Below are 27,918 nucleotides of genomic sequence, written 5' to 3' on the forward strand. Positions count from 1 at the left end.
CACTTACACAACTTTACTCAAGTTTGTCTATTCATGAATCTCTGAAAATGTCTCGCTCTCTCTGGATCTCGCTCTCACTTACACAACTTCACTCAAGTTTGTCTTCTAACTACCTCTGGAAATGTCTCGCTCTCTCTAGATCTCATTCTTGTTAATCTCGTTATCACTTTCATAACTCTACTCAAGTTTGTCTATTCATGAATCTCTGAAAATGTCTTGCTCTCTCTGGAAATGTTTCACTAATCTCCCTAAATTTAATTAATTGGTTGTCTACCTTTCTAGAATTTAATCAAGTTTGTCTATTCATGTTACTCAAATATTTATCTATTCATGTTAGTTTTACACTGACAATTCAAATCATATGTTAGTAAAATTACATCAATAATATACATAATGTACACGTACATCAATAGTATGGAGTGTTCATCCATAGCTGACATGCCAAATGCATCCTATAGTCACTTATCTTCTCTTGGGTGAATACAGAAGGAGAATTACCCGTCACCAAATGCTCTAAGAATTTTGCTACAAATATTCTTCAATCTAGCGATCCGTGTTGTGTGTTCGTAGCAGTAGGTTGGGATATTTTCCAACGAGACATTTCTATCTTCGACTTTCAACGTTTGAAGTTACAGTAGTGAAAAAGCGATGGTAGGGTGTATGTCAATGGTTCAAGGCAAGACTCCAGCTTCTTCTTCGATGACATGGATGGTAGTGAATCGAATATGAACAACCGACCTCTATTTAGATCGAATACAATCAACATCCAATGTTGATTGATGTTTGTTGTCGTATACACGAAGTTCACATCTGACCACTTGACGTTGAATTTACCTATGACATAATCCTGATACGTCTCTTCCCCCCATTTTATGGTAGCATGAAAAGTCGACTTGTTCTTAATATGTTTATAGACCCGATCTCGAGCATCAACCAACATAGTCATATTTAGAAGTGCAGTAAATGGTTACCATTATTCCAATAAGCAGGATGGTGAATTTGTTCATACACATTTCCGGTTGCCTATAAAATTATCTTTTACGAACTGAAGAAGGGTATTTAGGGTCTGCATCTAGAACAAGATATACGTTAGGAGAGCAGAGTTCACTGTATGTACTTGGTAAAAAGGACAAGGATCGTAAACTTACGTCACACTCAACCCATGAACTTGGTTCGATCAACTCCTGGAAAAATGACTTGGATAATAGCCAAAATGCATTTTCTCGAACCTCGTTGTCCATATTCTTATCGACAATCAAGTTCATCATTTTCGTGAATACAACACGTGGAACTTCATGCTCCAAGGAGTACTAGATCGTCGCTTTAAATCGTGTCGTAGGTACGCTAGGGAGAGAGTACTTAATATCTGGAAAATTCAAAGGAAGTTGAATCTCAATTTCCTTCTGTTTTGTTATTTTCTTATTTGGTTTGACTGAAGGTGTGTATTTATCAGTAACCTTTCTCTTACGTGTCGTTTTTCGACTCTCGACCATAACCTACAGAAATATAACAAAATGGTGAACATGTCAAATAACAAATATTAAAAAAGAGATTTTCGAATCACGTAACGATAATACCTATGAATCGAGATATATGGTGTTAGAGTGTTTCTCAGAAGGTGGAACCTCATACTCCTCAGGCTGTACAGATGAATCGAGATGTATAGTGTCAGGCTGTACAAGTGAGGTAGGTAGAGGTGGAGTAGGTGACCTAGGTAAAGTCTAAATAGGTGACCTAGGTACAGGCTGGGTGGGTAACCTAGATAGAGGCGAGATGGGTGGCATCGTGGCATCGTGGCCTGTCTGTAGAGTGGGGACCTCATCACCTCAAACATCGTGGAACCTTTCATAGACTGTAATAGAGACAAAATGGTTAACAATTGTGCTTTGATGTCCCTCGTGTCTGTTTCCAGCTACACAATCATCCAAGCTCGATATTGAGCTATCAACACTCCACAGGTACGAATATACAAGAGGATCAAAATTGGCTCCCTCCCTGCGACCCAAAACCTCAGGCTCAGAACGATCCTCCTCAAGGACGGAATGCTCCTCCTCAGGCTCAGGACATACGTCATCCACTAGCACATCATGAAACATATCATCACTGGAGGTGTAAGCAGACTGGTGGATGTTCAATACCTCATCATATTCGTCATCTCTCATTTCAGCTTCTAAATTATCCCGCTCATCGCCTTTCCCACCTTCAGAACTATTGTCTGAACTACTAAAGCTCCTTGAACTCTCGGTATTGGAGCGTACTTGTCTTACAGCCCGTCTATCAATTGGGGTGTCCCAAAACTCCTTCTCAACATCGGACGTGATAAGACCCTCTTTGACTTTTGTCTGCATTAAGGATCCAACCCAGTAAGATGGTTAATAAACATTTAACAACCAAATAAACATATTGTGGCTAGATTACACTTACATTTTGAGACTAAAAAAACATCTCTCTTGAGTACTTTGAATGACACCGAGTAGAAGCATGACTACCGAAATATACGAGGCACAACTACCTTACTCTTTCGAGTGGCAACATTCCCTGCTATCGACGATAGGATCTCGTACGTCCACACCTAAATATGAAACAACTCGTATTTATAACTATGTTAATGTTAAACCAAAGATAAAATTAAGTTAAGTAACATCTACCTAGAATGCTTGGGGAAATCCACGAAGCGAGTACTTCACAACATAATTTTTATTTGCCCTCACCTTTTCCTTGTATAAACCAACCTTATCATTTAGTACAGTCTTGAGGGCATTGAGTGTCCTCTGCCAAATAATTGTACCCCAATCCAGACTATTGTAATAGTCTATGTCATCAACATTTTAAAAAAGAGTATGATTGACAACACTTTTTTGCTTGTTCTTACCCATCACTACAATCTCTGTGTAATATACTAGGGTGATTTTAACAGCATCATCGTTGTTTTCAAATACTAAATTCTTGTATTTTTCTTCCAGTAAATTCATGTGGAATGTGTCTGAGGTCAACCGATTACCAAAGTACCTGTCGCAAATTCTTGTGAGGACTTCTCACTCTGTACAACTCGCATAGGGGACCGCTACAAACCAATGGTCAATAAAATATCATCCTTAAAAAATGTGATGACCTTTCCTCTGACAAGGAAACTAATCGAGTTCGCTCCCTGCTTCTTCACTTCCCTCAATAACATATGGTGGATATGTGGGTTGTTGAATACAAGTGCAATGTTTATAAATCGCCCAAAAACTGTTCTCGTGAACATCTTTAACTGCCTTCTAGTCAACTTATCCTTCACATTCTTGTTGGCATTCGCAACGTGGGCCATGCTCGTTACTTGCCTGAGAAACCTATCAGTTTCACATATTTTCAAAGCTTTTGACATCTTGAATTACTCCTGCATTGCATGAACATTCAATTTATGAGTTAACAAGTTCGTACTAAAAAATCACTAACAATACATACTGTTAAAGTCTCACTCTCACCAATCTTGCTTAACTCGCTCTCGCCCGTCTCGTTCATCTCGCTCTCGCCAATCTCGCTCATTTCGCACTCGCCAATCTCGTTTCGCCCATCTCGCTCTCGCAAAATTCACTCTCTTCCTTGTTTGGCTTTAACTATACCTTTTTCGTCCTCAACTAATGTTGAACACATCGAAAACACATTAAAACCCAAAATAAAAAACGGTTACGATCGATTAAATCCTGAAACCCACCTAAATAAACAAAACCATCCTAAACTGACGAAACCAAGAACTTCGCAAACGAAACCAACCTAAACAGGCACAATACTACATGCAAGACAAAAATTAAATTCAATTACCCAAGAACTTCGATTACGAAAGTAGATGGATGATGGTTTTGCATAGTGAGATTAAACGACACTACACAAGAATTTTGAGCGACTAAGACGGCCATTGCGTTTGAGCGCACAAGTATCGTATAGATTGGAGGGACATTTTTGTAATCTCATATCGTGATGACGTCAGCAGAAGGTCAACTGATAGTTTTTTATAAAATTTGGTCATTTGGTATTATGGGCCGAAATATTAGGTCTCGATCCAAATTTCCCTATCAAATACGCATTCAATAAAAGAGACCAATAGAGCATTTGGAGATTGGAATGAATAATCCATGACAGTCAACTTATTTCAAAGGTTGTCTATGTATTGTGTGACAATATATTAAATTTCTCACATGTTTCATTTTTCTAGAATCTGTTTCAAATTCATTAAATAGTTTTTTTTTTTTAAAAAAATAGACACCATAAATCATGTATTTTGTTATCCCCTTGTGGGGTTGATGTGATTTGTTTCCTCTTTTTCCTGGATGAATTATTTGATGCTTAGAGCCAAGGGGATAAAATAATTGATAATTTAATTAATTATTTAATATTAATTAATAAATGTTTGTTATTTTAGTTCATCTGATGTAACGTTTTTTTTACACAACTTGTAGGATGGGAGAATTGAATTTTTAGTTTGATGTTGATAGTATAATTTCATGTCAGTTAATTAATTAAAACTATTATTTTATATAACTTTGATATCGTATTCATTATTAAATAAATTTTTATCAGTTGATTGATATTTAAATTGTTCTATTGCTTATTTAATAGTGGTTACTTCTTTTTCTACAACGTGGCGTCTTTAGATTTGGTATGATCCCAATTTGAACAAGTAGGTGTGACATCTTGGGATCTAGGTAAATTTAAATTAGTTCATGAAATTATTGGATTTTTCTTTTTAATTTAAGGCTAAAGCTTAGGCAATTGAATGTTTTGTTTGGTTAAATTTATTTTATCTTTTGAATTGGTCATTGTTGGAGACGATTTATTAAAATAAGATTTGGGGGTTTGAGTTAATTTTTTAATTTTACCTTGCAGGGGGTTTAGAAATAAAATATACATACATACGAAGGAGTTAAGATTTTAAGAGGGGTTTATTTATGTATAGGGTTACCTCGATAAGCATGCAAAAAAGAGAAAGAAATAAAACTCTTTTTTTTTCCTCGTAAAGCACCGCCTGAAACTCCCCCCTTTGTTTTTTTTTTTTCTTTGTTTTCTTCTTTTCTGTCCATGTTGCGCCCAACTGCACCGCTGCGTCAGCCTTGCCAACGCTGACCCAAAGCTGCTCGACGCCCAGTGCTTGGTGTCGTTGACCCGAAGCCACTCGCTCGTCCAATCGCCACACGTCTTTTCTGAGTTCGCCAGTCGCCACGTCGTCGTCCTTCGTCCCTGCATTTTCGTCGTGCCACCAGCCTAGCTCAAGCGCCCGTTCATCAATCTGACGCAGACAACCCCGTTTGTCGTTGGATTGTGGCCACTTTCCGTCAGTTTCTATAAAGATGTCCAATTTTCGTACGGGGACGGAGATTTTTCGATTAGACTGAAAATGGGGGAGGGAGCGGGGGGAATCCTCGTGAGCTAAATGAGGACGGGGATGTTCTCCGTCCTCGCCCCTGACCTAGTTATCTAATGTTATGTTATTATTATTATTATTATTATTATTATTATTATTATTATTATTATTATATTACATTTAAACTCAAATTTGATTATTTATTGGGAAAGATAATGAATATGTTTAAATTGAATGTATAAATTTAGATTATATATGTGAATAATTTGATTTATATTTATTTCTTTCTACTAAAAAAATTAGTTAGCTTTTTTAGGCCAAAATTTGAGTAATTTATTTTTAAATTCAAATTGTCATATAAAACTAACCATAATAAACAATTTAGTGATAAAGTTAATTATTTAATTAAAATTTTCTCACATTAGTGATTTAAATTAATTGTCTTTTTACAAAAAAAAAAAAAAAGATAACGGGGAAAAATTCCCCGCGGGGTATCCCGCCCCGATCCCTGTGGGGAATTTCATGGGGATGAGGAATGAAATGGGGAGTGGGGACGGGGATGGGGAATGGCATCCCCGGCCCCGCCCCGCCCTGTGGATATCTCTAAGATTCTGCTGTTTAGGGTAAGATTTGGAACATTTTGGGTCTGTCCCTGGATGTTTAGTTGTTGCTCATTAAATTCTCAGCCTAATTCTTGGTGTTGGGTTGTTAGATTCGAATTGTTGTCCAGTGGTTGGAGGTTGCTTCAGAGGAGTTTTGGTGAGTAGTAATCCTTGGAAGCCCCTTGGTAACGGTGTTGGTTGATGGAATTGGGGTCTTTAATTCTTGGAATTTAATATCACTTAAGGATAGGTCTATTTTGGCATTTGGTGGTTTTTAGGGGCCACTTTAGGTTTTGGGTAGGTGGCTTTAGGAAATTTAAGATAATTTTAAGTATGGATTTAAGCCTAACGGGTTTAATTGATTTTTTTGGTTCAGGTAGTAGTGGTTAAATGATTTAGGGTCTCTCAAAACTAAAAGAAGAAGTTAAATTACTTACGTTGGTTTGTTTGAGGTAGGTGATTTACTACCGGTTCGTCCTCGAACCCAAGCATGCGTTACGTACTGGTTCCTACGTTAGTATGAGATATCTTGCTATGCCTGTTGGTCTATTGAAAATTTTGGAAGCTTACGTTTGATGGATGGGTAAATTGTGAACTTTTATGTGATCTTAGCATGATTTAAGACCTCGATTGTATGTTTATGATTATTTGAGATTGTAGTGACTGTTTGCACTTCTATTGGGTTATGCACATCACATATTGTGAGCCTTTGGACCCACACCTTATGCCTATGTACGGTGTTCCCTTGGAAACACTACTTATATTTATGATTGTGTCCTCCGGAGTCACTACTTATAAAAGCGTGTCTTCGGGTTCACCCCTTATGCTTATGCCTATGTCTATGCTTACGATGACATTGTGCACTTGTGTCCCGATGGGAAGGCTAACAGATCACTGAGTGGGCCCAGTAGTGGGTCGTTTACTGAGTATACTTATATACTCATCCTTTTCCTTTAATGTTTTCTAGGTAAAGGTAGAGATAGACTAGTGAATGACAAGAGAGATCCGTGACCTGGCCATTTGGACGAGTCATTGCTTCCACACTTAGGTTTCATGCACTAGTATCTTGTTTAGGAGTTAGGCGTTTTAAAAACCTATGAATATTCCTTGATTTCATTTATTGAATGATTCAATTGTTATTTATTTTAAAGTTAGATCAGGGGTACCCCAAACGGTTTTTTTTTTCTCCAGGAATTCTCTTCCTTATTTATTTGATCTTAATGAAATAAATTTTTTTATCTATTTTATTTAATTATTCTTTGAGAAATGTATTGTCAAGCCTATGCATGCATATAATAGCGTCCTAGAAACATACAAGAATTAGGGTCGTTACAGTAAGAGTCATTCCAGTAATAATGTTTGAGATAATGGAAAAGCTTTTTCAATTTCTGACTATTGGCATCTGGTGACATAACTCGAGTTGCTAAGTAGTTGGTGAAATCAACATACCATGGAACGTAGTCAATATCCAACAACTACTTATCGATAAAAGCACTCTAACTTCATTCGAGTCTTCCACATTTCTTTCCAGTCGCAATAAGTGATCAACTACTTGATTTTTCGTTCCTTTTTCGTCCATAATTTCTAGGTCGAATTCTTGCAAGAGCAAAATCCATCTAATCAGCCTTGACTGGTCAACCGGTAGGGTGGGCATCATAAACCTCTCTCCACCAATCAAATAAAATTTACAATCTCACCGAACTAACTATTTATATTAACTAGTAACACAAGTGGCAAGTTCGGGGTCGAACCACATGGAAGTACGAAAGATTAGCTCTTCGAAGCTCATTTTTTAGTTAAAGCGGTAAATGAGGGGAGAGGGAGGGTTGATGTGGATTGGATAATTGAAAATGCATAGAAAATAAAGTATAGAAAATAAAGGATAGAAATATAATTAATAGAGACATTCTAGCTTAGAGGATGAAGATCAAAATGATTCAATGTAACCTTGCTCATCGAATTATTCAAATGTAATTTTAGTTTTTTTCACTATGTCTAACTCAATTGATTGGAAATCCAACCAATGCTCCTAATTACCTAGTTAGTTAAACATGCTCAAATGAATCCATATTAAACATGATTAACCCATCGTATTAACGGATTAGATTCTAGGGTTTATGCTAAGATGAATATTTAATTTCCATCGTCTAATTAAACATTCAATATAGTTTCTCCTAGGTCAATAGGAACAATGCTCTTAGTTATAGACAACCAACTATAAGCCTATCTAATCTTTTGCCTTCTTATAAATTAACTTATAATTAAACTCACATATTACAAGTTAATCTCAAGCAATCAATTTTAAATTTTCAAGTAAATTGTCAGACAATCAAGAGAAAATACAATCATAAAGCAAAAGCAAATAGAAAAAACCTCATAGAAAAGATATAAAAATTTACATTCCAACAAACCTCCCAAAATTACAATGAGTTCATCCCAAAATCCTCTAAATTAGAAACCCATAAACCTTACCTTTCCATGGAAATGGAGAAGACAAGATTCAACTTCATCTTTATCGAGACATGAGGGGAAAGGAAGAAAAATACATGTGGAAGAGAGAAAATGGGAAGAAATTCGGTCGGGGTCGAATCAGAGTCATTTCTCGACTTAAAAATCGAAGAACAATATATAAATATGTTGCGCAGCGTCGCAACACTCTTCCAACACTGCCTTTTACTTTGTGCAATGTCGCAACACTTTTCTAACAATGCTTTTTACTTTGCCGCAACGTAAGGCTTCAGCGTAGTTATGCTGAGCTTTACGCTTTCGCACGTGCACATCAAGCATTCGTCCATAAAACTCCGGAGCATAGCTACACTTCTGCCTATGCGTGCATTCTACCTTCAAGCATAACGCTATGCTCGATGGAGCATTGCAATGTTCGCAGGGGTATTTTGGTAATTTTTCTTCTTTCAAATGCTCAATTAGCTCATAATTACTCCAAATTAACCCAATTAGCTCATAATTACTCTAAATTAACCTCGAATAGCTCGTAATAGTTGATTCTACCTCTGTCCAAAACCTGTAAAAATAGTAAATAAACACATTAAACATAGTAACGACCTCAAATTAAGAAAATGAACGAAAATAAGATCGTGAAGTATGAAAATGGTGAGAAAGAGGATAAGAGGGTTAAATTGAAAACTATAGAAACAAAATAAATTTGGTGTTTCAAATCGAACCCAGAATGATCAATCTAAATATGAGTTTTTAATTATATTTCATTCCAAATTCATTTTATTCCACCAAAAAAACATATTCTTATTGTGGCGAGCAATAATTGGAATTAGTATTGAAAATTTTCTTATACTACCGCATTACTCGAAATTTTATTCCTCCACATCAAAAGGGCACAAAAGCCAAGGTACCAAACTCCCATATTTTTACGGCAAGAGAGAAAAAAAATTAATATTTTGGACCCAACATTTGCCATCAATGCCATGATAATATTAAATTATGAATGACATCAAATGCCAAAAAAGAATTTAAAAGAAAAAAAATTGGGAGGGATTCTCACAGCAGAGCCGATCCAGTCTCCAATGGCGCAAAACTCTGCAGCGAAATGGGAAGGCAGAGTTGCAGAGGCGTTAACCGTGGCGGCAGCGGACCAGACATGGCCGATGATTAAGGATTTCTTCAATTTCCACAAATGGTTTCCAACACTAGCTAATTGCTACGGACTTTCAGGCATTAACGGCGAGGTCGGCTGCGTTCGATTCTGCTCCGGCTTCTCGATTCCCTCCACTGACGGCTCCGACCGCGTAGTTAGCTGGTCCAAAGAACGGCTGGTGGAGATTGACGACGAGCGCCGCCGCATATGCTACGAGATCGTGGATAGCAACATCGGATTCAAATCGTACGCGGCGACGATCGAGGTGGCTGAGGGAGGCGGCAGCAGCAGTTGCGTGATTGAATGGAGGTTCGAGGTTGAGGCGGTGGAAGGTTTGACGGTGGATGATTTGGTGAAGAAGTACCAAGTGGGATTGAGCTCCATGGCCAAGCGAATGGATGCTGCCGTACAAAATAAAATTTAAGGCCGGTTTTTTTTTTTTTTTTTAAATGAAAATTAACCTCTAAATTTCTTTGTTCTGCTTTGTTGGGTACGCGTGACATTTTTAAAAATAAAGTCACATTTGTGGAAGTGGCAAATATAGCATTTTTGGATATAATGATTCATCCGAATAAATTTTGTTATATTTATAATTTTTTAGAAATATGATTGCATATTTAATTGTTACTCTACCTATATTAAAAAGTAAATAAAGTAGATTTAGAAAATTTTCTTTTGTTTTAAAATTTTAAGTTAAGAATTCAACTTATATACTTAAAAAAAAAAAACAATTCAAATGGAGATAAAAATGGCATAATTTTCAAAAATAAATAAAAAAAAACGATTGTAGTTACCAAAACGGAATCTTAAGAATTGGGGCAAATCACAATTCATAGTAGATTTTATTATAATAATGTTGTTCTAGCTTCTTGTGAACGGTAAAAACTATATTTTTTTTCTTTAAAAAAAACATAAGCAAGGAAAGAGGTCTTTGGTCTTTTAGGTTTTGAAAAGAGGTCTTTCCTGCGTTCATTGTTCCCTAAATCCTCGAGGTGGTTTAATTTAGGATCGCGTTGGGTTTATTTTATCTTTTCTTAAAAAAAAATAAAAAATAAAAAATAAAAGTAAATGTGAAAAAAGTATTTGTTAAAGATTGTTAGAAATACATTTTCAAGTGTTTAATTTTTTTTAAAAAAATAAATTATTTTAGAAGAAATTGGAGTATTTAACAACCACTCAAAATAACTTTTCAAATGTATTTTAATTCATTTTTATCAATAGTATTTGAGTGAAAAGTTTTTTTTTTTTTAAAAAAAAAGAAAAAACATTTTTTTTCTTAAATCAATTCCAACAGATCTGGTTCAAGATCACAAGTACGAGGTGCAAGTATTTGTTGATAAAGAATCGAGCTTTTTTGTCAAGAGAATTTTGTTCGTGGTTTCTTTTTTCTTTTTTTTTTTTTTTAAGGTATTGTAATTAAAGTGTGGGATGGGAGAATCGAATCTCGAACCTCGAGGTCGATAGTACAAACACTATGCCAGTTGAGCTACATTCTTGTTGGCAATTGTTCATGGTTTTACCTTGAGTCCCATGAATGAGCATTATTAACTCTGTTGCTCCTTGTTGGCTTTTCATTCTAGAGGACAAAACACAGCTCACGCGTTTGGATTGAAGTGCCCTTCATAGATGAATGCTGCTGTTTTCATGTTATGTTGTATCTTCAATTTTTTTCCTTAAAAGAAGGATTATGACGTCAATAATAGTATTAAAGTCTTAATTTTATGGAAACGTGGATGAAAATATTGATAAAATATTTAAAAAATTATTAAAAATGAATATGATAAAAATTATTTAAAAAATAAATATAATATTTTAAAATGATAAATAAATCTTCTATGGGTTTTGAACAAGTTAATATATTTATTATTTTTATTGTATTTACATTGTGACATTTTGTTTTGTTTTTTTTTTTTTTTAATTATGGATTTGTTAACGATATAATGAAAATATATATTTACTCTTTATATTTGACGATAAACTTAAAAATATGTGAAAAATATTAATGAAAATGTCGCTATGTCGATAAAATTCAATACCTAATTACACATGTTGGATGTCAATATTATAAAATACTCACTTTTTTTTCCTGTGGGTTTTAACGAAATATTAGGAAGTGATGGGTTCCAAATCATTTTTAAATTATCTTGGTTAGAAATATTTTACACTTTGAGAGTATTAACTTTAGTTAAATTTCTTTATATTATTATCTAGTTTATAGGTTGGCATATAGAAGTTGGTTGAATTGGATTGGATAGTTTGGGTTGGGAATTTTTAGACCAATCGAAAGATTCGAATTGATCGAATTGACTATTAATTTAAAATACTTAAATTTATCTACGACACATGATTAATAATTAAAATTCCCATAAAACTCAAATGGGAAGAATACAAAATATTCATGATATCTATTATAAATTTTAAATAAAAACATACATGGCAACAATTCTAAAAGAAGAATGTTACAGATTTAAGTTAATGCTAAAATGTAAAAATTAAAAATTAATAGTATTTATATATTTTTTATTAATATATATGGAATTCGTATTGGGTTGAATCAATTTGGAATATATATATATATCAACCTGAGACCCTATCCAACCTAACACAAAATAGAAAAAATTCAACAAAATCAAACTAAAAAACAAAACTAATTCAACTCAACCTTTACAATTTGGATTGAATAGTTTGGATTGTTGAGTTGTCGGATCATTTGAACACCTTTACTAATTTGAGAGTTAGAAAAATGGTAAAAAAAATTTAAGAGAGTATTTTCGTAATTGTGATCGAAAAGATAGTTGTGTGTGGTTTTTTTTTATAGTAAATTTTTTTACGACATATGTTAAAAAATAACTAGTTAAAAAGCATACATACACATATATTTAAAATGAGTTTCTTCCAACTTTGCAATTGTTAGAACTAAAATAATTATAAAAACATAATGGACGACAGATTTCATGGTAATATTAATATTTTAATTTGTAACAATAGAAACTTAGCTTAATTCACACGCCCAGTACGTGTCAAGCATGCGATACTTCCTTTATCGATTCCCACTCGATAAGGTTCAAACTTCAAAGGCCAATATTTCTATGATTATTTTTCTTTTCTTTTTCGTCCAACAATAAAATCATATTCTTAAAAGGAGTGAAAAAAAAAAAAGAAAATATAAGTAAAAGTAAATTGGTTAAAAAATAATTAGGAAAAATACCTTTTCATCGTAGGTTTTGGAATTAGTTTCTGTATAATTCATAAATTTCAAAATGTTACGTATATAGTCATCATGTTTTGAGTTCGATTTTAATTTAGTTAATAAATTTTAAAATATTACAATTTTACCTATGAAATTTGATTTTTGTTTCAATTTGATATATAGGTTTCAAGATTTTACATTTCTAATATTTATTTTTCATTAAATACTAATTTTCAACTATTAACGTCAATATCTCTTAACTAATTTAAAATAATTGTAAAATTAAACTTTAAATTAAACTTTTAAAAATGTTGAGAAATAGTGAAACTTAATTTATTATAATTATGAATGAAGTTATGTTCAAATGGGTTAATATCATTTGGTTAGTTTAGCTAATTAGCACCCAATTATGAATGAAGCTAGACTACTTCAGATTATTTTAAATTTAAATTTTCTTTATATGCCCCAATATTAGAGCATCTAATTGAGATCCAGTTATTTGGAAATCATTTAATTTTTAGTTTTTAAAAATTAATCCTATACTTTTTGCTAATGTTTAAGTACCTATTTCATCACTCAAAATTAAAACTTTATGTAATCATGATAATGTGTATGTTAGACTTTCTTTTAAGGTTAAAATTAAACTTAATGTGTATTAGATTTTTTTAAAGGTTAAAATAAAATGGGTATATTAGTTTTTTCTTTTTTCTTTTTGTTAAAAAATATTTTTGATGTCTAAACTTTCACAAGAGTAATAATTTAGTTCTTAGACTTTAGATAGTAATAATGTAATTCTTTCACTTTCAAATTTGTAATAGTGTAGTATGATTTAATGAAATTTATCACACATGTATATTGATAAATTGACCGGAAATCAAATTTATTTCTAAATCATAGGTCGTTGCATATCAAAAAATTGACTTGAAAATTTTTAAAATAGAGACTAAATCATTACTTATTAAAGTTAAGAAACCAAATCGTTACAAATTTAAAAGTACAAAAACTAAGACCCCGTTTGGTAATCATTTGGTTTTTGGTTTTTGTTTTTTTAAAATGAAACATGTTTCATCTATATTTCTTATAATGATTTGTATCTTTTTTAAATACAATGGTTGAATTCTAACTAATTTTAAAAACAAAAATAACTTTTTGAATTTTTTTTTGGTTTAAAAAAATTTATTCGGTTTTTAAATTTGATAAAAAGTAGATAACAAAGGGAGAAGAAATTTGGGATGGAAGTAGTGTGAATTGAACTAATTTTTAAAAATAAAAATAAAAATAAAAATAGTTATTAAACTAAATCTAAATAATTATCGACTAAAGTTCAAGAATTAAGTTGTTAATTTTATATAAGTTCTAAGGACTAAATAATTTTTTTTAATATGTTTTAAAAATTTAGAATCAAGATAAAGATATTAACGGTAACTAAACTTGTAATTTAATCTCATAAATATTTGATTGTGTTACTTTATTGAATGAAAGTCAAAGATGTTGTAACCTCCGCCTTTCCATTTATTTCCCATTTATTGAAGTTCAGAAGATAACAGAATTTGCCTTACATTTCACAGAACAAACTTCTCTGTCTCTTTCTCTCTCTCATGGAAGGACAATCGCCGCCGCCGAAATGGGAAGGAGAAGTCTCCGCCGAGACAACCGCCGGAAAGCCCCACGAAATCTGGCCGCTGTTGGCCGACGACTTCTGCAGCCTCCACAAATGGCTTCCCATCGACACATGTCACTACGTGGAAGGCGTCCCGGGGCAGCCGGGCCTGATCCGGTACTGCGCCTCCACCGACATGATATCGTCGCCGGAGCCGTCGATCAAGTGGGCCCACGAGAGGCTGACTCAGATTGATCCAACCAAATATACTCTCACCTACGAGATCCGTGAGAACAACATCGGATTCAAGTCGTATGTGGCCACCATGAAGCTGCTGCCGGACGGCGGCGGCGACGGAGGCGGAGGGTGCAAGATCGTGTGGTCGTTCGTGGCGGATCCGATCGAAGGGTGGCCGCTGGAGGAGTTTGTGAAGTATCTCGATTTTTCTTTGCATCACATGGTGAACAAAATGGCTGAGTATTTGCAGAAAAGTCCCTGAGAACTTTCTGGAATTCATCCAATTGTGTGTGAAATAATTTGGTATGAAATATCATCCATATTTATATTAAAACTATCTGGACCTTAAATTTGAATAAGATTGTTTGCTTGTATCTAAAATTTTAATTTTTAAAAATGATCATTTGTGTTTGTTTGATGATTGTATATAAGACCAAGATGTATGTCTAAAGTGAAGTTTTGACAGAGTTCTATAAGAACGATAATTAATTTGAATTTTAAAAATTTTAAATTAAAAAAGTAACACTTTGGAGGTGGATTCAGTGGTTGATTTCATATAAAAACTTTTACTTTTTGACCAACACTAAGTACGTTACAAACTATACCTACAGTGCAAATCAACCCGAATCGATTCACTAATTTGATTTAATTATAAATTGTTATGGGTGCACCTTCATTTATTAACTAGTAGATATGGTACATGATTTAGGGAAACCGTGAACCAGATCCACGATTCACCTATCCTATTTTTTAAAAATAGTTTGACTTTCACTCTATTATTATCATTATTTTTTTAAATTACATGTTTTTTTAGATAAAAAAAATCTCAATTTCGATGTATAATAAAAGAATATGCCCAATTTTAATTAAAAACAACAAAAATGACCCATTTAAAATAAAAGTGAAAACAAAGATAAAAATTTGGATGACAAAAAAAGGACAAAAAACGACCTAGAACCAATATAAACCAAATTGAATAAAAACTAATATGTTAATTTTGTTTTTTTTGGACATTGGGTTGGATTCATTATTTGTAGGAATCAAATCAACTTTCATCCTTAGGTACACCTACCTTTTTGTGGCTCACTCCATCATATAACACTACAATAATTTTGGACTTCAATGTCGGTTGAAAAAAGTGCTCTTCGATTTTTTTTAAACGGATCTTTAATGTCGGTTTTAAACCGATATTGAAGATGGGCTACAATGTCGATTTAAAACCGACATTAAAGGCCTCTTATTTTTTTTCAACTTTATTAAAAACCCATTTCAAATTAAAGGATTTTCTCTCTCATTTCACTTCTCTCTTACCAAACCCTCACCTCTCTCAGCTTGGTCGTGCACATCAGTTCGTGGGTTGTCGTCACCGGTATTGGTTGGATCTCTGTCATCGTGGGCTTCTTCCGTTGGTGGGTCACCGTCGTGGGTGTTTTTCGGTTGATTTTCGGTTGGTTTTCGTCGGTGCGTCGGTGTTCTTGAGGTGTTCCCGTGAGTTGTTGTCACCAGTTTTGCTTAGATCTCTGTCATCGTAGGCTTCTTCCGGTGGTGGGTCATCGTCGTGGGTGTTCTTCGATTGGTTTCCATCGGCGCATGGGTGTTCTCGGAGTGTTCTTCATCGGCGCGTGGGTTCTCCATTGTTCTTTGCGGGGTTTTTCGCTGGCGTGTTCTTTAAGTGGGGTTTCAGTCCAATTGGTTCCGGTCATAGAGGTGGGTCGCTGGCATCGTGGTCAGCTCGCCGTTCGTGCTCGCCAGCGTTCCAATCTTCGAGCTCCAGTTCGGATCTCTTTAAGTTTGTGGGTTGTTTAAGTTGTTTGCTTGGAAAGGTATAATTTTATTTTCATATGAATTTTCAATTTAGTAATTTAAAGTTATTTAATTCATTCTATATTTATTTTAATGATTAAGCTTATTGAAATTTTGAAATGTTGGAATTAAATTAGCTGAAGAATATATACTTGGTTGGTAGTCTTGAAATTTATTGATTATTGATTGGTGTGGTTCAAGTGTTATTTCATTAATTTTATGTTTTGTTCCAATGATTAAGCTTCTTTAAATTTATTGATGTTGGAATGAAATTAGTTGAAAAATATGTACTTGGTTGATAATCTTGCTTGGTGTGGTTCAAGTATATATCAAAATCCTTTTCTTTCAAATATATATAAACTAATTTGGTCTTATTTGGATAATTAAGTTTGATTGGTGTGGTTCAAGTGTTATTTCATTAATTTTATGTTTTGTTTCAATAATTAAGCTTCTTGAAATTTGTTAATGTTTGAATAAAATTAGTTAAAAAACATGTACTTGGTTGATAGTCTTGCTTGGTGTGGTTCAAGTATATATCAGAACCAATTTGTTAATGTTTTAGGTCTTATTGTTGATTATGGTTAAATTTACAAGCTTACGGTTACTAATTTTTCCTTGTTATTGTTTTTCTTTTTTGTAGATTAAGTTGCATATTTTACGATCATAGATAAGTCATGGATGAAAATGAATAGAATTTCAGCTGATGTTTAGGGGTGAGATGTTTATTAAAAATGGTCTACAACATTCAAATATACCGAATGTCATGAGTTGTCCATGTTTGAAGTGTGTGAATGCAAAGACTCTAAATGTGAACAAAATAAGAGATCACTTATTTTTTAATGGTATAGATCAAAGTTATCAAACATGGATTTTTCACGGTGAACCATTACCGATTAAGAGAAACAATGAAAATGTGTCTACTAGTGAAAGAGACAAAGTTGATGTTGGCCAATCATTACCCAAGTAGAGATTGACGTAATTTGAACCCAATGGGCAAGTTTTGTTGGCCGATTTATGTAAGGATGTACTTCTTGTTTTTTGTCTCAATAGAATGTAAATGCTAGCTTAGAATGAATGTAAATTTATCTAATCATGATCTGTTTATTGGAAGATTTATGTATAATATTTTTGTGTTTATCCTATTTGGTGTTAAGTATTCATGGAAGTACTAATTGATATTTGTAAATGAGAGAAATGATAGCTTGGTGTAATTATTCTATGATAGTGTGTTATTGTTATTCAAATATTGGTGATTAGTGTGTTTATTTCATATTTGATGAGTATATGTAATGGATTGGAAATATTAATTTTTGTTTGTGGATAAATTCATAGGTGGAAGACAAATATTGATGGTTTGCCATGCATTGTTTAATATTTTTTAATAAAAAACAATGTCGGACATTTCCTGACCCAACACGAGACATATAATGTCGTTTTTAACTTTTCTACTGATATTAAAAATGGATTTGACGACGAAATTAAAAAAAAAGGACAATAATTGAAAAAACGGACATAGATTATGAGCTTCAATGTCGGTTTAAAGGCCTTCAATAGATTCTGGACTTTAGTTGACAATCGACATAAAAGACAGTGTTATTAAAGCCCTTTAATGTCGATTTAAAACCCTATCTTTAATGTCGGTTGCTTTTAAAGGTTTTAATAACACTATCTTAAATGTCGGTTGTCAACGACATAGTCCTAAATTTTTGTAGTGTAATGAGAAGTATTAAACTTGTTTAGATTAAAAAAATATATAGAAAATTTGTCGTGTAATAAATTATGATTAGATAATTAGATAAGCTATAAAAAGATACGTGCAATTTAGAGAAAAATATATTTTTCCAATGGATAATTAATATTGTCAGAACCAAAATGTTGAAGAAAATTCCACGTTTGCACTTTTAAAAGTCAGATGCTTTTTCTTTTTTCCCTTCTTTTTCTATTGGTATACATCCGATAATTGATCTTCGAATTTGGATTGTTCTTTATTATTATTATTATTTTTTTAAAAAAACTCAATTATTTGGGAGGAATATTCAGAAAATTAGTCGACGTGATGTTAACGAGGATGAAGACAAGACTGGTGTGAGATTGAAGACCACAAATTTAAGATTTTGTTTCTCTGTCTTGTGCCTGAACTATATTTTTTTATATTTATATATATAGTATAATTTAAATTAAATTATTTAATACAAATATACATCATATTGGTCCATGATTTTATAGATTTTGTATATTTTAAATAGATATTTAATATCGTTATTGATTTCACATCATTTCACTTTTAAAAATCATTTAAGATTTTGTTTTTATGTCTGATGTCTATGTGAATTATATTTTTTATATTATATATATAGTATGATTTAAATTAAATTATTTGATACAAATATTGATCATATTGGTCAATTATAAATCATCTATTTGTTTTATAGATTTTGTATATTTTTAATAGATATTTAATATCGTTATTGGTTTAAAATCATTTAAGATTTTGTTGGTGCCTATATTTTTTATATTATATTATATTATATTATATATTTATAGTATGATTTAAATTAAATTATTTAATACAAATATTAATCATATTGGTCCATTATAAATCGTCTATTTATTTTATAGGTTTTGTATATTTTAAATAGATATTTAATATTGTTATTGGTTTCACATCATTTCACTTTTAAAAATCATTTAAGATTTTGTTCTTATGTCTTGTGCCTATATGAACTATATTTTTTTTAAATATATATATATATATATATATATATATCTAGTATGGTTTAAATTAAATTATTTAATACAAATATTGATCATATTGGTCAATTATAAATCGTCTATTTGTTTTATAGATTTTGTATATTTTAAATAGATATTTAATATCGTTATTTGTTTCACATCATTTCACTTTTAAAAATCTATGATTTTTTCCAAGAAACTTAAAAGAATCCATGTAACATGAAGTTTATAACATCCTCCATACAAGTGTGATTTTTGTACTTATAGATGAATAGTAAAAGTATAATCTAACTTGTTCGCATGAGATTTTCGGAGAAACTTATTTCGTAGAGTTAAACTTGTGTTGATGTAGATTTGATATGGATGTGATTCGATATCGGGTTCTTGATTCTCCGATTCTCTCTTTGAATGCGTCAAGTGTTCAACTTCAAAAGTTAGGGATTCTTCTTTAGAATGCAAAATTATTGACTCACACATGAAGAGAACTCTATTTATAGAGTTTTTAGGTAAACTTTGTGGGCTTGGACTCGGTTGGTCCACGGACCTAGACTCCTAGACCCAATTAGTTGGATTTGAGTCTAATCTAGGCCAAGTTAAGCCTATTTTGGGCTCAATTAGACTTTAGCCTAAATTATAATATCAAATTGGACAAAACTAGTTTTATTCAATCCAATGGATATGATGAAAACATGTGGCGTCATCGAAATTTGTCAATTTATGCTTTAATTTCAATTTCAATTTCAATTTGGGATACATATCAACTTTTAATTAGTCCAAAATTCAATTATTTGTAATTTTGTCATTAATTTGGTAAATGACTGTCAATTTGTGATTGGTCCAAAATTTTCCGTTCAACACAATTAATTAAAAAATTAATATAAATTATTCATTATATTAATTTTAGTTGATTATTATTTTACGCTATCTTAACTGCTTAATATCAAATTTTACTATTAGCATTAATATTGTACTTTATATTTATCTAATTATTTTTTATTAATTAAATCAAGTACTTCAATCATTATTTAATATAAATATATTTTTATTTTAAATGATTGAATAATTAATTAACATTAAATATATTACATAGTTATTTAATTTTGACTTTTATATATAAAATTGATAAATCAAACCCATATTTATCTATTATCATGCGTACCAAATATGAAAATGAATTATTCTAAACATTTAAAATTTAAGATATTTAATATTCAAATTCAAAACATTATGACAGATAAAAGAAAAAATTGGAAAATACCCAATTGATGAGAGCTACTTTTCAAATAATTTATAGTGACATTTGAGCAAGTCGTTTTCAAGTCAAACTTACCTGAAAAAAGGGAGGTTGAAAAGATAGAATTGATTGATTGTTTTGATTTCATTTTGTGAAGTATTTATTGTTGTTCTTCTCACTAATTATTCCACTCAGTTAAGTATATGTACAAATTTTAGTTCATGCAATATGATCTACAAACTTTTGTTCATACCCATCAAGTTATGATCATCAAAATGTTTTATATGATAATCAGAGATCATAAAACTAAAATGTATCTATATACGTGTGACATATATAAATTCCATATAATATGACTATTCATTTATTTATTTTTATCTCAATGGTATGATGGTTTTTATAAAAATATGAAATTAAATGGATTTGATTTAAAGAAACATTTAACTGGAGGTAAAATAGTGTCAAACTATTTATTGAAATAGCAAAAGAAAAAAGAAAAAAAAATACTCTTTCAACATATTCAGATTATACATGCAAAGAAATAACAAATATATAAGTAAAACATATAGTGGAAAAATAGAATTTTGGAATTCAAATAACAGACGAACAAAACCATTTTGAAACAACTTGCAAATAACACATCCAAATAACTCTCAAAATATCATGAATGAATGTTTTAAAAAATGGGCTAATGATCAAGAAAAGAAAAGTTAATCTATTAGATATACAAATTTCATACATACATTCCCATTAACCACTGGAACAAACACAATAAACTATATATATATTTTTTTTTTCTGTTCAATCCCCTGAAGATGCTCCTCATTCTAAAGAGGTTTATTGGCATTCTCAACCTCAGAATTTCAACCTTTTCTCCAACCAATTGATTATGTCCCGAGCAATCTCCTCTCGCTCAGGCTCGAACAGCAGGTCGTGTAAGAACCCTTCATACAGCTTTATGTCTTTGAATTCAGAAGCTGCCTCATTGTACAGATCCTGGGATGCTAGCGGATCCGTGACCTTGTCAGCTGTCCCGTGGAGGACAAAGAACGGGACGGTGATTGTCTTGATGTTTCGCATTAGGTATGATGAAATCCGCAAGATCTCGTGACCTGTTCGGACTCTGATTGGTCCAGTGTAGACTAATGGATCAGAGTATTTTGCCAAGAGTGCTGCAGGGTCCCTTGAAACTGGAATGCCTCTCTTGTTTGCACCCTTGAACTGAAACTTTGGAATAACCATGGAAAAGATTGGAGCTAGAGCCTACATTATGGGAAGTAAGTTCAACATCAGTGTGTTTATAAGCAAGAATTGCACTGTATTTCTTCTCGGCCAATCAAGACAGAATGTGTGATTACTTACACCGACAATAGGATGAGCGGGCTTAACTCGCAGGGCCGGTGAAGTCAGTATAATTCCCTTCACCATATTCTCTATGTGAGGGTTTGATGCAGCCTGTATAAAATTTTAGTTAAGGAGACTGAAAACTGACGTCATTTTGCAAGATGGGTAAGGAAGTGTTCTTTAAATTAACTGACCTTCAGAACAACGGCCCCTCCTGTGGAGTGTCCGAAGAGGAAACATGGTGTTTCAGGGTTCTCAGACTTAATTTTTTCTAAGAAAGACCCCTGCAGAACAGAAACAACAATAAATATCCCCTTCCAAATCTCAAAATACATTCAAACGACACGATCAGCAGTCTGAAACTCAAAACAGAATGCATAATCTAAACTACTTCCTTAAACAAATGACTCAATCACATCAAGAAACTGTCATCATCTGTTAGTAAATGTCTATTCTAATGTGCAGGAAAACAAAAGATGGAAACATGGTTGCACTATAACAAGATGACAAATTAGCATTAGAAATCAAAGGAATGTATTGGGGTTCGAGAAATGAAGATCAAACAAATCTTCACATTGGATGACGATATTGCATGCAGATCAATGAAAATCAAGTTGATCAAACACGAAAAAATAAAAAGTCTAAAACTGAAGTAAATAGATGTCGACAAACTTACAGTATCAGCAACAACATGGTCAAGAGAGGGAACAAATCCATGTAATCCATCACTTCCACCATGGCCTACAACATGAACACAAGAGAATAGCCATAACAACACAATTAAAATCTTTCACCAAAACGACTAATTCCCATTATCAACCAAGCTAAAACAAAAAGCACCGTTGTTCAGGTGGACAAGAACAGGGTATTGAAAATTTTCGTTAAAATGTCATAGAAACCAAAGAATAACTGAATAACAATGTCGTGGTAATGAGATATGCACAAACTATTTGTCAATGTACTCATGAATATATAAACAAAAGCAATTAATGTCTCATATAACTATAACCCATCAGTTTAAGCTTTTAGGTTCCCGGTGATTTAACATGATATGAGGTTTTGTGTTTGAACTCCTATAATGTCATTCCTCTTCAGTTACCGTAATCTTTTGGGTTTATTGGTATTCAATATGGAGGTTTAAATTAGATTGCAATTAAAATGTAATGGAGGAAAACACTGAAGAAATCTAAACAGAAACTGTAGCAGTTCAGAAAACACCACATGAGAGAGATGAAATGTGTAACTTAGTTATACCAATCCAATCTATTGCATAAACGCCAAAGTTGCAAGAAGTTAGCTGGGTGGCAAAATGAGCATATCTTCCACTGCAAACAAACACCAAACACCAAACAAAACCATAGGAATTTAAAAATAAAAAAATCTGACAGCAAAAATCCATCCACAGTAAATAAATAAATAAATAAATAAATAAATAAATCTCCATATTCATATGAAACAACTTCAAGATCACCTGTGCTCGTTAAGCCCATGAATGATGATCAAAATACCCCTAAAAGAACATCAACAAAACTTGCCGTGAGAAACAGGGAACCTTCCAGTTCATACTACAAAATTATCAGGAATTAAAGTAAATTAATCCTGAAATCTAATCAAGCCCTTTCCTTCTGTATCTCCCATGAGATATCATTAAGGTAAAATTTCATCAAACAGTTGCAATATACCAAATTTCAACCGAATTAGAATACGAAAGAAAGCTAAAACCCTTACTTCAATTCACCCGATTCCGGCAACCAGGAGCGGCAAAACAAGGCGTTTCTCTTAACCCCGTAGAACAACGAGGTACTCCAACGGCCACGACTTCCCCCGTCCCCAACGTTAACGCCCATTTCGATGACCTCAGCCAACGCCCTCCGCCGCTGGGTATCTTCCTCCTCCTTTCTCCACACCAATCGCCTCTTCTTCACGGAGGACTGGACCGGAGGCGTAGAGGTAGCCTGCGAGCGGCGGCGGCGTGGCCATAGGAGGAGAAGCAGAGAGAGGAAGAAGGTGTGAATGAAAATGAGAGAAGTCCACAGAGTTTTGAAAATTGGAATAATCCGATTGCTCGCTCCGGAGGTTAGCTGGTCCATCTCGGCCCTTGACATGGCGGAGATGGAAAATTTTACAGACGGGAAATCGGAGGAATGGAGACGATCAAATGAATTTCGGACAATCGACTCGGAATGAGAATTTCGGAAAATTGAGAGAGGAGAAGAAAACGAGCCTTCCACCGATGGGTATAAATAATCTATTCAAAGAGAGTCAACGCTTATACAAAGACTAAAATCTAGACCGTTAGTTTTAGGGAAATATTTTAATGGTAGGGATTGATTCTTGATATTATAACTCTGTACTCGACTGCAGAGGATAATATGAATAACGGACCGCGTGTAGAGGATTTGACGTTGATTACGAGGCGTTCATCAACCGTAGCGTAGAGAATTGTGGCGGTGTTGTCTATGTTTTCCAGTTTTTTTCTTTTTAATTAAATTATTCTTTTAGAAATTTAATAAATTTAGGAAATATATACATTTTTTCTTTTGATTTTCGGCTATTTTTTATTTGGCTATAGATTTGAAAATGTTATATTTTTAATATTTTTAATTTTGAATTTGATTTTAATTTAATTTATCTCAAATTTGAGTCATGTTTCAATTTAATGGGTAAGTTTCAAGATTTATATTTTTAATTTATTTTTTTTTAATTAGATACTCACATTTAGCCTTTGATATCTTTTAAATAATTTAAAATAATTAAATTTAAATTAATTATAATTATTTTATGGGTAATTGTTTTAAGTGGTAAAATTATTGAAAATATTTTCAAATATAACAAAATGTCATTATAGTGATAGAAGTCTATTGCGGTTTATCACTAATAGATAGTGAAATTTTGTTATATTAATAAATAATTTGATCATTTTTTTTAAAATTTGAAAACAATAATTCTTTTAATTCGTTTACATTCAATCAAAAGACATTTACATTAGAGACAAAGAGTGAGTATTTAGTGAAAAATTGATGTTAAAACTACAATAAAACTCCAACGGCAAGAAAAAAAAATTAAAATGAAATAAAACTCAAAACTTAAAAACTAATAATGTAGGTCCCGTTTGGTAACCATTTCATTTTTTGTTTTATCTTTTAAAAATTAAGCCTATTTTCTCTTCATTTCTTACTATGATTTGCATTTTTGTTTAAGTACAATGGTTGAACTCTTAGCCAAATTCCAAAAACAAAACACAACATTTTAAAAGTTATTTTTTTAGTTTTCAAATTTTGGCTTGGTTTTTTAAATCATTGGTGAAAATTAGATAATAAAGGAAGAAATTTGGAAATAAAAGTAATGTCTATAAACTTAATTTTCAAAAATAAAAATAAAAAACAAAATGGTCGTTTTGAAACTTAAAAACTAAATAAAAACTGAACCAAACACTTAGACATAAAATAGTTTTTTCCTCTAAATTTTATTTCCATGAATATGTGTTTTAGTGTTTTCATGTTCCATGAATACGTGTTTTATTGACTTAATTTTAAAAATAAAAATAAAAAATAAAAAATAAAATGGTAGATTTGAAACTTAAAAACCAAATACAAACTGGACAAAAAAAACTTAGTCATAAAATAGTTTTCCCCTCTAAATTTTATTTCCATAGTGTTTTCATGTTCACTCCCTATACATATTTTTTTTTTTAAAAGACAATATTGGTTCTGAATATTTAAAATGTTTTAATTTATTATTTATTTACTAAATTTTATAAATTTAATAATCGCATGCTAACATTTTGAATCGGTCAAGTTTCTTTAACAACAAACTACTTTTATTTAAATGGTTGCATATTGTCAATAGTAACTAATATAAATTCTTTTCCTAAATTTAAAAATTCAAAATTTACACTTCACGTTTATTGTACTAAAAGATAATAATATATTATACTAAACAAGTTATTTATACAAATTTGTCTAATCTAATTAGACACACCTTTTCCATTTGGAATGAATCCCAACAAATTAAGAAACTATTCAGTGTAAGACAATAAATAATTTAATCAAAATGTATTTGATTTAATAGAATTAACTTTATGGCCCAATTTTTCTTTTTAAAATTGATTTTTTTTTCAAAGTAAAGTCAAAAGTTAATTAATCTACTAGAAAAATTATTATAAATAAATATTTTTAAATATTTTATTTTATATTTAAAAAGATCCCTTAAAATAATTTGCCAAACAATACCGAAAATGGCTTCAATTATTTGAATTATTTCCTCCAAAGAAAAACGGTGGAATTAAATGTTCGGAGGCAGTTGAGCGACAAATCAGACTCCACCTGTTTATTTAATTATTATTTTGGTTAGTCTACAATGGCATCTAAAATAGGGAGATTTGGGATTTTATTTAAGAATATTTGTTTAAATTAATTTCCATTATTGAAACAAGTAGGATGGAAATAAATTTAAGTGAGGAATAAATATTACATCGACCCAATTTTAGGGTTTGTTTGGAAGTCTTAATGAAAATAATTTGTAATATAATGTAATCCGAAGTTTATGTTTAGATTGATTGTTTTGGGTCTGATTTGTAATATTAAACTCATTTCGTTATCTCGATTTTTAGCTCAACCCTCCTTTCTACTATTTTCATGCTTCAGGATCGATTCTGCCTTCGATTTCTCACTCTTTCTAATAGTCATTTGATTCTCAGCAATCCAGATTTTATATTCCAACCTCCCAAACCGCCTCAATATTATGTTCATATGGATTTGTATTTGTGATCCACTCAACAGACACATAAAATTTATACCATTGACTTTGAATAAAAATGTAATTTTCTCACCTCACACACACACACACATATATATATATATATATAATAGCTGAATTGTCAAAATATAAGAATAATTCAACTTACAAGTATGGACGTTCACGAGGTCAAAGTTCAAAGTTTTCATTTCGCATATTGTTGAATTAAAAAAAGAAAAAAACTTCACAGCTAAAGCCTATTTACTCTTTTCATTGACATCAAGAGGTTTAAATTTTCACTCTTATTATCTTTTTAAATTCAACAATATATGAAATGGAGGACGTAGACTTTTAATCTCCAAGTCAAGAAAATATATTATGATTCTAGTTGAGTTATACTCGAGTTGACAATAAAATTTTCATCTACGTAACAAAACAAGTTTCAATCCCCAGAATAGCAAGTTCCATTGTGTTTCTCAAGCCAACTATTAAGTAAAAAGAAAGGTCCGAGAGAATCACAATATATAATTAAAAGAGACAAATTATCTCAATTGGTATGAAACCTTTTTGAGTGGTTTGAGAAACAAAACTACCAAAATTTATATTTGAGGTAGACAATATCATACTATTGTGAGATATTCGTGGAAAATGTATTCCAATATCTTTATTAAAAAACCAACAAATCAAGAGAGATTATTTTATCAAACTCACATTATATATACACACATAAAGTGTTAGTTTGACTCAATAAATTATTATCTTAGATTAGAAGCAAGAAGGTTGTTAGGCTAAGGACATTAATTTTCATGAACAAGTTGGTGATAAAACACTACCTGAATTTCAACACATTGTAGAATGAATGCTATTTATGAATGAAGAAAATCAAGGGTTAGCAAAATGGCTCAATGTATGTAATGCTAAGATTTTATAAAATCTAATTTTTGGTGAACAACACAATATATAAATAAAACACCATTAATTTAAGTACATAATATATTGTTTGAACCACTGATTTAGATATATAGATGGACTGTTAAGCAACTTTCATTCCCCTGGTCAAAAGGGTCCCCATGGACTTCAATGTGAGAATGGACACATTCAAATCATGAAAATGATTTTTTTTGTTATTTCAGTTTTTTCGGAAATTTTATATTGGTTCTTATTTTTCCAAAATGTCTATTTTGTTATCCTTTGATAATGATTGAAATCTTAATTTTTATAAACAATCTTAATTTTTATAAACATATTGGTCATTCCCAATAACTAAACTAAAACCTCTCAAAGGTTTTTTTTTTAAATAAATAAATAATGTTATTTTAATATATATTAACAAAAATAGGGTAGGGTTGAAAATATTGACAAAAATAGATTTTTTTAATTATGCACCCGGTACATGAGTGCCTGTTGATCTGGCACGCGATGACTGCCAACAGCGTTGACTGAGATAATCTGTACCCGGTACACGATTACCTTAAGTCCTGTACCGG

General features: G+C 31.8%; 3 protein-coding genes across 3 annotated transcripts; 2 read left to right on the forward strand and 1 right to left on the reverse strand.

Moving 5' to 3' along the window:
* Positions 1 to 9,257: 9,257 nt before the first annotated feature.
* On the forward strand, positions 9,258 to 10,084 carry LOC120076597 (Polyketide cyclase/dehydrase and lipid transport superfamily protein). Its single transcript, XM_039030472.2, has one exon. It carries the CDS (start codon positions 9,414 to 9,416, stop codon positions 9,975 to 9,977), a length of 564 nt encoding a protein of 187 aa, XP_038886400.1. The 5' UTR covers positions 9,258 to 9,413; the 3' UTR covers positions 9,978 to 10,084.
* Positions 10,085 to 14,226: 4,142 nt separating this feature from the next.
* LOC120076329 (uncharacterized) lies at positions 14,227 to 16,581 on the forward strand. The gene is made up of 2 exons (XM_039030124.2): positions 14,227 to 14,883; positions 15,912 to 16,581. The coding sequence occupies exon 1, from the start codon at positions 14,342 to 14,344 to the stop codon at positions 14,840 to 14,842; it is 501 nt and encodes a 166-aa protein (XP_038886052.1). The 5' UTR covers positions 14,227 to 14,341; the 3' UTR covers positions 14,843 to 14,883; positions 15,912 to 16,581.
* Positions 16,582 to 21,042: 4,461 nt separating this feature from the next.
* On the reverse strand, positions 21,043 to 23,915 carry LOC120076832 (alpha/beta-Hydrolases superfamily protein). The gene is made up of 7 exons (XM_039030774.2): positions 23,423 to 23,915; positions 23,166 to 23,204; positions 22,949 to 23,019; positions 22,371 to 22,435; positions 21,889 to 21,978; positions 21,713 to 21,805; positions 21,043 to 21,613 (listed from the first exon to the last, which is right to left on the reverse strand). Exons 1-7 carry the CDS (start codon positions 23,797 to 23,799, stop codon positions 21,206 to 21,208), a joined length of 1,143 nt encoding a protein of 380 aa, XP_038886702.1. The 5' UTR covers positions 23,800 to 23,915; the 3' UTR covers positions 21,043 to 21,205.
* Positions 23,916 to 27,918: the final 4,003 nt, after the last annotated feature.

Source organism: Benincasa hispida, chromosome 4 (assembly GCF_027475165.1).
Source record: "Benincasa hispida cultivar pf3 chromosome 4, pf3_genome.v1.1, whole genome shotgun sequence".
In the NCBI taxonomy this organism is placed as follows: domain Eukaryota; kingdom Viridiplantae; phylum Streptophyta; class Magnoliopsida; order Cucurbitales; family Cucurbitaceae; genus Benincasa; species Benincasa hispida.